Genomic DNA, 10,598 nt, shown 5'->3' with positions numbered 1-10,598 from the left:
TGTTTGTGAATTTTACTAGTTATTACAAATCAGTTTTAGTGATCGCCGATAGGAACAAACGTCATATTTTTTTAAGTCTTGTATTAAATGCTATACGTTAAAGAAAGCAAATCTTCAACTTGTATCGTCATTTATTTACGTTTAGAATAAATCGATTAATTGCAATTCTATATCCGAGAGGTCAAGGTTCGTAACAAGCAATGATTACTGTTACTCAGAATAATACGTCATTTGAACCGATTAAATCGATTCTGCCATTCATGAGGTTACATGTTTTATCTAATATTTACTCGTAGCACGATTCATACAACAAAGCAGTTAGAACTTTACTGTAGTTATTTATAGCGTTACTGATAAGTGTGGTGATTATGGTAGAAATATTTTCATTGTTGGCAACAATTGTATTTTATTGTCTGTAGGTTACTGAAATAACGATTACAATGGACTCGCTGTCTTAAATTGTAATCTTACACCATTCAACTCGATACAAAATACCAAAAAAAAAATGCTATTTTGATGTTTAAAATAGTTAAACGGATAAATTCGTTGTCATCATTTACTTGGATTGTAATTTGGGAAATGTCAATGTCATAGATACAATAACATAGCTTAGCTTTGTTTTTAATTTAAGCTGTAAAAGCAAAGCAAATCTTTTAAAGGAAATATTTATGACATCACATAGATTCAATAGTTAGCATTCACCTACAGAATAATCAATAACGCGCGTGGATTTTATAGCGTCAACAGTAATTTGTACAAAGTGCAGCGTGGAGTTGGACACGCAATGCCCCCTGTCCGTTGCACCCGTAAACTTTAAAAAGTCCGGAAATGACACTATACTAAATACCATAATCCTAAAATGTAGACACATTGTTTGTGGCATGGTTTTATGGCATTGGATTTAGTTGGTTTTAATCAACTTTCTTCCTTCATAGATCTTAAAATCTCATATGATAAAAAAAAAACATATAACAAGCTAGTCGAATGTCTAACTTACAGCCCTTAATTTACCAAAAAATCTTATGTTTTAGTTTGTTCCACCATATTCATGAAAATTTAAATAAGGGAATATTTTTTTCGTTTTATTTAACTAAGAAAATTAAACTACACATTTTAATAACATAAATAATTGTTGAGGAGTTGTAAAAGATTTTTCCATTCTACGTTTGTATGTGCCTGTAATTTCCATGTAAATACGTGGTGAAGGTGAGGGTGGCACGTGGGCAGCGGTCAGTCGTCGCGCCGCGGCCGTCGCGCGCTGGACATGGCGAGAGCCCTCTCGTAACCACAACACGAACTAGTAGCCATGGCTGACGATATTCCAGGTCTGTTCCATTTTCAAATTATTAAAAAAAAAACATTTTGACGCGGATTAGTTGACATTACAGATTAATAAATATGTTGTTTTTGGAATTGAAATAAAAACGAAATGCATGTAATAAAATTAATTTCTTGTGATTTTTTGTCGAATTTAAAATTTTTGTACCAACTGTTTTATAACAGTGAAAAGTAGTTGAAATTAGCTTACCCTTTTATATATAAACGTAGTGTATTCTTATAACATGATCGCCGTTAAATTGCTATTGATTTTGTAATACCATTGAATTTAGGTCGTGTGGAAAACATTTTGTAGCTCCACATCTCACATTTTTTGACCAAATAATTGAAGCAAAAAATAATAATAAGAGAATGTGGTGTTGTATCTAACAAGCGTTTCTTATAGTTCCTTCTTGACGCTTCTTGCCCCTTTTCAATGTTTACTCCACTTACCAACACAAATTAAACACTGTAAGGCGAGTAGAATAATTAAAAAAAAATATTTTTAGAATTTTCTATAACTAGTTTAAATGTATAAAAATCCTAAGTAATGTAGTAATCAAAGCTTGATTGCGCACGAAACTACTTCTGGTAATCTGCCCCTCAAATAACCCATGAGGGAAATATTAAGACACCGACCAGTGGTTTTAAACAAGTATAGAATAAAATAACAAAGTCCAATGTATACAGTTAATAAAAATTGCAGTTTACCGTTGTAAAACGTAAATTTGGTATTTTTCAAGTTTCGTAAACGTAATACAATTTCCAAGTACACCATGACCATATTTTCAGACATAGTTATTTTTAGTTTAATATGTCGCACCAAATTGTAAATTGTCTGATAACAATCGAACGTGTAAAATATATGATGGAAATATCGGATTTTGTTCCCTTACTTTTTTAAGTATCTGAACCTCTATCAGCCAATGGTGGGACAGGCCCTAACTATTTTATTTTCATGGCCAAGTGACAATTGCTTTCCATTAAGTACGCATGTAGAGGGAAAAAGCTCTAGAAGGTCAAAATTAACATAAGCCGTGTAATTTTATTTTCGCGTAATAAAACATATTCGTAGTTTCTATTTCCAGCGCCTTAACTAATTCGGCAAATGAAAGCCTTACTGAGTTTCGTACATGATTACGATCTGATGTCCGATTAGGGGTTGAACATTACCTCAAGGTCAGCGGATATTTCGTGCGTCCAAAGTAATAAACTCCTTTATTTCAAAGAGTACTAGGTTTTTACAGCACTTTTACAGACGCCTACGCAAATATTTATGTATATATTTTATGCGGAAAGCACGTACATACATACGCCAATTTTAACTGAAAATGCATTATTAGTTCATTTATTCTCTGTTTCTACAAATCGTATCGGAATGAAGCAAAGTTTCAGCGATTGTTACTTTTTTATTTAGAGGATCTTAAAAAAGATATCCTACTTCTAGAATAAAAGTAGGCTTATGTAGGTTTTAACGACTAAAACTCCCTCAGCGGCCATCCAGATTCTAACAGATATCCGGGACTGAGCCTACGGTGAAATTTCCCTGTATTTCAGTATGATCATAGTCAATTATTACGTCTGCGTGTGTTAGATTTTGTACAAAATTGTTTTGTTCTAATAAAGGTTTTTTATTTGAATTTTGTTTATAGATACGGGCGCGGTGTTCACATTCGGCAAGTCGCGGTTCGCGGACAACGAGCCGAGTCACTTCTTCATCAAAAACGACCCTGTAGTTGCCATCTCATGCGGCGACGAGCACAGCGCTGTCATCTGTCGTAAGTACTCAACACTATACTTAAAATGTGAGTTTCCACTGTCGAATCATAACACAACTGTTAAACAGAGAGAGACGCCATCAACATCTGTTGCAGGAACTTCTTTGATGATGGTGTTCGACGGACATCTAAACTGCAAACAACTTCTATAATTAATTTGATTAGTATTTACTGTATTCTTAAATAGTCCAGACGATCTTATCTTAACCAGTAACAAAGCATTACTTTTCTACACCAAGAGGTGACTTTGACCTTTGTCAAGTAACGCTTTAATTGGCCCTTTACGTGACTTAAGTCTTCAAATAATAAAAGCCAATAAATTAACATAGGACATTGATCTTTGACTACGATTACTTTTATGAACACGTACCTATTTGCGGTTTCGCGTGTGTAGAACTCACTTTATGCCACTGAATCTAGTAATCAAATTAGACGAGACGCACAGCAAAAGAAATTAATTGAAACAAATAGGTGTAGCTCATGTTAACCTCAATATTATTTAAGCCTTACGTTCCTAGACCACCAATATCTTGTACCTATATAAAACTATACCTATTAACTATACACTATAGTTTTTTTTCAAGTACATTATCTGTTGGGATACCTACGGCAAAAGATGATTTCTTAGCGTAAATAACTTCTAGGATTCCGGAGATATAGGATAGGGTAAAGCAAAGGTTTTGAGCTACTTTTTACCATTATGTCTGTGTTGTGCAGAAAATGGTCGCGTGTTCGTGTTCGGGGGGAACGCGTGGGGACAGCTGGGACTGGGCCACCGCGAGGAGGCGACGCGACCAAGTTGCGTCAAGTGGCTCAAGCCCCAGCGCGCCATGTTCGTCGCCTGCGGACGCGCTCACACCGTCTTCGTTACAGGTCACACGAAAATATGTAACGATGAATTAACGCTTCGATTTTCTGCTGAACTTTGAAGATTTGAAAATCATCGTTTCTTTTAATTACATAAGCTATTACAATTGCAGATACAAATGCGATCTACACTGTGGGCTGCAATGAGGAGGGTCAGCTGGGAGCAGGCGATACGGAGCCGCGCAGTGTGCCGCATCTAGTCGAGCTAGAGGCTGCACCCGCGCCCGTACGCCAGGTCTCCGCCGGCAGCAGCCACACCGCCATACTCACAGGTCATAGCTAGCTTCTTGCAAGTCGTACTGTAATATGCCCCTACTAGTCACATCGTAGTGTTACCAGCACCAACGTTAAAAATGTGGGAATAACCTCAACCAATGTGTACAGAGGATGGGCGAGTGTTTGTGTGCGGGTCGAACTCTGAGGGTCAGCTGGGAGTGGGCGAGGGCACGCGCAGCTGCAGCCGTCTCACCGAGCTCAAGTTCATGGAGCGCATCGCCTTCGTCGAGTGTGGATATTACCACACCGTCTTTATTACTGGTAACAGTAAACCAAAACAAGGATTATAGATTCAATTACTGGATAGAAAGAAGGATCCATGAAAGTTAACCAAGACTTCAGTTCATTATAACAATGTTTTCTTCCAGAAAAAGGTGCAGTTTTCGTAACAGGCGATAATGAGAATCAAAAGCTCGGTATCCCCAACACAGCCACGACAATATACTCCCCGGAGGTGCTTCCACTAAATGTGCCGATCAAAAGCGCGTGTTGCGGCGCTAACCATACCTTCCTGTTGTCTATGGACGAGAGTCAGATCCTAGCATTTGGTTCCAACGAGAAGGGCCAGCTGGGGATGCCGAAGGAGGTAGAAAATGTTACCACTCCCACTGAGATAGACATGGAGAAAATGTTCGATGGTTATCAGCTGAAGCTAGTGGCTTGCGGTGCGATGCATACCGCTTTTGTTACGGGTGAGGCTTCGGTATTTGTGAACCTTTAGTCGTTGTCAATGTTTAGCCTTTACTTAAAAATCTCGTTCATGCAGAAATATAGAATAAGGTTTATTGCTAAGTTCTCTATATTGTGTGAAAAATCGTCGATCATTGTTTGGTTTAATTGCTCTCGGGGGCAGGAAATGGGTCTTCGCGATTTACGATACTATAATTATTTTCAAAACTTTGCTGGTATTAATCACAAATAGGTAGGTGTTCCTTTTTAAATAACGTGCATTTGTTAAAATACAAATATAGGGGTTACTGACAGCAAACATTAATTTTACACCTGCATGACATGCAAATTAAGTTCTTAAATGGAAGCTAAAACTTAAAAAAGGCCTAAACAGAAATACTGAAAACTTACTGAAGACTTCACCAATGCTATATAAGTTCGTTCATAGTATTCGAATACTCCTTAACAGTAATTTCTCAAATACGCCGATATCAACTAGAAATGTCTATTCCTAAATATCGTTCGTAAATATCTATTTAGAAGGATGTTTAAAAAAACAGTTTTAATTTAAATATTGCGTTAATGTACCAGTATCGCGAATACATTACAGATAACGGTCTACTTTACACGTGCGGCGAGTCGCGACACAACAAATTGTGTTTGGAGGTGGAGGAGGACGCCAATAACTCGAACGAGGCAGTACACAATCAATACACGCCCAAGCGGGTCACCGCCATGGACGGCTACATCGTCGACAACGTGTCGTGCGGCGGCTGCCACACGCTGCTCACCGCCACCAAGACTTCACACGACGATTTAAACAACGAATTAACTACATCGCAAGAGCAAACGCAAAAAATATCTTTAACCGAACTACCACCGCTACAAAAAATACCAGGGCAAAAAATCGGCGAAATGTTTAGTGCCGACGTTCTGAATGCCAACAACAATGAAAACCACACGGACACTGTGAATGCAAACAATCACGAAGAAATCGGATCGATAGATTCATTAGAAGCGAATGTGAGCGGCTCACACATCGTCAACATAAACGACCTTGATGAAACTGGTAGTACACACGATATACCGGACATAAACAAAGATTACAAACATTTAAGTCCATTAAAAGCTGTAATAAAAGGCACGACTTCGCCAGCGCTTGCAGAAATCGAAGCAAAGGACATTTTACAAAGCCCGGATAAACTCATTGATAAATCTGAAGAAGAAATAGAAAATGTCATCAAAAATTTTGAAAAAGACACAGTAATTAAAATGGAAGTTGTGGAAGACATTATACATAAGACGGAAGTAAAATTAGATCCATTGCATATCGATGAAAAGACAACGCTTGAAATACCGGACAAAACAGCAGAAATAACAAACTCTCCGCCTCCAAAGTCGCCGTTCATTCAAGATTTGCTTCATATACCAGACATATCGCAAATAAGCCCTAATTTAAGCGCACACAGTGATGATGGTCAGAAGAGTGATACTGGACAGTCGGAAAACGAGACGATTTTATGTGCTTCCGACAAATCCAGCCCTCAAGCTGGTAAAACTAAAACTCAAGCGGTAATGCCGATTGTAAGAAGTGAGGATAATATTGATTCAAATGAAGACGCTCATAATGAAGACGTAGTGGTCGAAAATAAAGTTGAGGAGAAAGGTCGATTTGCGCGTATCTTCCAATCAATCAGGGAGAAAGAGAATTCTTGTATGGGTAAAGGAAAAGTTATCGAAGAAAAAGTTATAGGTAAGCAAAGACTATTTTATTTACCTTTTCCATAAGAAACTGTTGGATTTATTCTTTTTAATAATGCATAGGATACACATAGTTCCTCCTTCCTCCCTTACTACCTCACAATTAGTGTTGTGGTTACTTACTCGTGTATTTTTTAATAATTAATTTATTTTTATATTTGTAAGAAAACGTGCACAAAGGAATGGACAATGCGGAGGAGGCCGTCCACAAAGTAGAGGAAAGAGTCGAAACAGAAATAAGGAATCAGACAAACTCAAGAACTTGCAACATTTTATAATTTATTCGTAAAAGCTGATTGGTTAGTTCTTTATAAATGTTTAAAAATTCGAGAAACTTTCTATTTCTATTTCTTAATATTAATTTGTATATTTGTAATAAAATTAATTTTTTTAATTAAGATTGTTAAAAAAAATATATTTCAATAAAATTATTGCTAATATCCACATTTTATTTGTAGTTTTAATTTTGGTTTATCATGTCTATCTAGGCAATGCGGTATTTCTCCACATACGTATCGTAATTATTTTAGATTGTCTTGAGATTTATTTAATTCGATTATGACAAGGTAAATGTATGTTTGTAAGGAGCGTCGGTGGCTCAGTGGCTTGAGCACTTGACTTGTAATCTACAGGTCTTGGGTTCGAATCCCGCCGCCATGTACCAATGTGATTTTCGATTTTTTCGAATTTTCATATGTACATAATTTACCCGACGTTCTTACGGTGAAGGAAAACATCGTGATGCAACCTGCACATATTGGTGAAGAAATTCAAAGATATGTGTGAAGTCAACCAACTGCACTTGGCCAGCGTGGTTGACTATGGCCTAGTCACCCTAACTTTAGGGTAGGCTCCGAGCCCCTCGGTGTGGACGTATAGTGAGCTGGTGATGATGAAATGTATGTTAGAATAAAATGTCCCTAAAATTTTCATTAGTCTATTATAAGAATTCGTAGAATGGGCAATGGGCAAAGAAATAAAACACACTTAAAAATTAACACTGTTTTGTTCAAAAACAATCACATCTTACAAAACTAAAGCCTACAGACGCTCAGTTGTAACCGACAGTTAACTGAAAAGTCGAAATGTTTAGTTAAAACGTGTGTAAGCAAAATTTTAACTTACATATGAACTATTTAGTTAAATTTTTGCTTAAACACACTGAACTGAACATATGTTAATATAACCTACAATCAACACGAAAACCGAAATGAAATACTTTGATCTTTTATATTGTAATACTGCTCTTTATGTGGCTGACACAAAACCCTGCTAGTACCTATATAGGCTTTTACTTAATAGCATATTTCAAACACAGACTACGTCCATACGCGTCTTTGTAACAAATCGAATTTGAATTTAGAATCATAAATTAAGAAATTAAAAAAACTGTTCCTCTCTTGCCTTCTTTAAATTAATGTTTACCTATTATTAATTATAAATTCTCATACTTATTTAAGGTACATATTGCTAAAATACCTTTGACTAAACTATCGCACAACTATTTTGCGATTGTAGATTGTTTTGCAGCCAATTCAACTGTTTAGTTGCACAACTAAAAATCGAGTAGTGTATGCACGTTCTATAAGCACATAGGAATCAAAACGAGACTAAACGGTTGTTCGATAGTTTAGTTTCAGATGTGCGCACAAGGTTTACAAGTTATTAATAATAGTATGTTTGGAGTTATGTGAGTGCAGACCCAGTCTAGTGTTCGTCGGCAACTTCTCCTTTAACTTACGACCAATCTCTAGGTTCGCTGATTTATGATTTAAGTTCGTCACCCAAACACCTATAGGTATAATATTTATTAAATTCTTTAGTGTTCTAACCTTGAAAATTTGGACCTAATATCGTATACAATAATTTTGGTATTAGATTCAAATTTACAGGGGTTTTAGTAAAACGATACTAAGCAACTTACCGAGTTTACATTTAGGTCTTACATTAACTACGACTCCGCAGATTTCCTCTCCATGCGGTAAGTTTTCGCCAATCAGCATTAAAACCTACGTTAATAAAGATCAATTTAACTTATACAAGAACCATTAAAAATATGATGAAAGACTACAATATAGTCTCACAGCTGAAATCTATTATTCTGTTGATAGGAGAACCTCTCATGTCAAGACCCACTTGGGGTCGCTGCGCCAACGCAGTAAATAAGTAGCAGAATTTAAATTGCGAGGAAGCTTGTATTGAGTATTTGTGCTGACCAGATATAACCAGATATTGTCGAGTTCCGCAGCGCGCCTCTTGTCGATCGTGAGCAGCCAGCGGCCGCCCTGCGCGTTGGCGGGGTCCTCCCACATTGGCCGGATGCCTTTCTTAAACACCGAGTAGTCTTGCCCTACCGGTAACTCGGACGGGGTTTTCGTATGGTGATATATACTAACAAATCATTCGTTAAATATCGAAAACGATAGTTTTAATTGACATAAATCAGTATCTAACATTTTCACATTTTTCAAATTGCTTTTTTTGCGAACTAGTTTGTTTATTTAAAGTCCGGTGTGTTTGCAGTTCATCTACTGTTACTATGTCTCAACACTTAAAGTCCTACAACTCATTAGCTTCATAAAAATGCATTTTGGGTAAACTAACCTCCAATAATCTTCGACCGTTTCAAACGTCGTCAACTCCACAAGGTTCTCGCTCCAATCTTTGCTAGCATTAGTGTACAACCAAAAACTCCACATATTTTTCAGAGGATGTTTAATATTCAAATATTCAATACTTTCAGATTCGACAATTTGTTCGTTTTTCATAACCTTCAATCAAATTATTTATTTAAGAAAGTTTGAAATTCTTTAAATACGAGCTGATTTCAAATTCAATATTTTAATCAATTTTATATTATTTTATCACAGCATATCCTTCAGAACAAAGTTACTGAGATACTAAAGTTATTATATTCGCAATCACTTGTATATTGCAAAATTATAAATGATTAAATCCTAAGTTAACTTGAAAACTTTAAATTGTCTGTAAAGTAATAATTTAGTAATTGAAAAAAAATAAAATCCGGACTCCACTGTTATTGTTATGATAGAATTAAAGCCTATTATTATGAAATATGTACTTACTTTCGTTTTCTTCAATTTACTGCAAGTAGCCATAACAAATAGAACCACTCCAATCCAAAATAAGAATGAAATAAAAATTACTTTTTAATCACAGACAAAAGAGAAGGCAGCAGGCAAGTTATAAAGCCGTCTTATCAAAAAACGCCACTTATTAAAAGAGGTATTTCCCCGTATTCGTCATAAATGTTGCCACAACTACAGATAACTTGTCTAATTCAAAAGATTAATTGTAGATAATTCAGTCAAAAAAATCGTTTCATTTAGCTCTTAACCGTTTTATAACCTTAAACTTAAACTTTTGTGTAAGTTGGGGGACAAAGATAATTAATACTTCTACGTCCGTAAACTATTCTTGTCTATGGATCATCATAGTTTTTTTTAAAAGAGTTGTGGTACAATACAATCATTTTCCTTATCCTATTTCTTTTGGAAAAACTCATAATCACCGATAACATCGTGACACCAAACCATTGAATTCCAAAATATTTCAAATTTGAATTAGTAATCCACTTTCATTATGTTTACTCATTTTAAATAGAACTAACATGTTATCAATTAGGAGAAACTGAAATTATCAGCGTTTATTTACTTGGCTGAAGAAACATTATTTCAGAATGGACACTCTCCTATAGCCATATTTCGCATTAACACTTCCTAATTTCACTTTGTATACATGTTTATGTACCTAAAATTCGGGTTATGTATTATCTATTTATGTGAGCTCTTAGTCAGCTGATAAGATAAACGATATTACATGGTAGAAGCACTTGTATGTTATTTTTAGCATTTTCATCTAGGTGATGCAACAAATATATCTTTGTATGTCACACTTTCTAAATAATAC

General features: G+C 35.8%; 2 protein-coding genes across 2 annotated transcripts; one reads left to right on the top strand and one right to left on the bottom strand.

Annotated features, from left to right (window-relative positions):
• Positions 1–1,244: 1,244 nt before the first annotated feature.
• On the top strand, positions 1,245–6,992 carry LOC106101024 (X-linked retinitis pigmentosa GTPase regulator-like). The gene is made up of 8 exons (XM_013280096.1): positions 1,245–1,325; positions 2,970–3,095; positions 3,813–3,968; positions 4,076–4,234; positions 4,347–4,499; positions 4,607–4,930; positions 5,518–6,660; positions 6,834–6,992. Exons 1-8 carry the CDS (start codon positions 1,307–1,309, stop codon positions 6,944–6,946), a joined length of 2,193 nt encoding a protein of 730 aa, XP_013135550.1. The 5' UTR covers positions 1,245–1,306; the 3' UTR covers positions 6,947–6,992.
• A 666-nt stretch (positions 6,993–7,658) lies between these two features.
• On the bottom strand, positions 7,659–10,053 carry LOC106101013 (eukaryotic translation initiation factor 4E-like). Its single transcript, XM_013280086.1, has 5 exons — positions 9,755–10,053; positions 9,273–9,439; positions 8,885–9,059; positions 8,593–8,677; positions 7,659–8,460 (listed from the first exon to the last, which is right to left on the bottom strand). Exons 1-5 carry the CDS (start codon positions 9,785–9,787, stop codon positions 8,324–8,326), a joined length of 597 nt encoding a protein of 198 aa, XP_013135540.1. The 5' UTR covers positions 9,788–10,053; the 3' UTR covers positions 7,659–8,323.
• Between the last annotated feature and the right edge of the window lie 545 nt (positions 10,054–10,598).

Source organism: Papilio polytes, unplaced genomic scaffold, assembly GCF_000836215.1.
Source record: "Papilio polytes unplaced genomic scaffold, Ppol_1.0 DF824303.1, whole genome shotgun sequence".
Taxonomy (NCBI): Eukaryota; Metazoa; Arthropoda; class Insecta; order Lepidoptera; family Papilionidae; genus Papilio; species Papilio polytes.
Note: the sequence above shows the minus strand (reverse complement) of the source record. Positions and strands in the feature narration are given on the sequence as shown.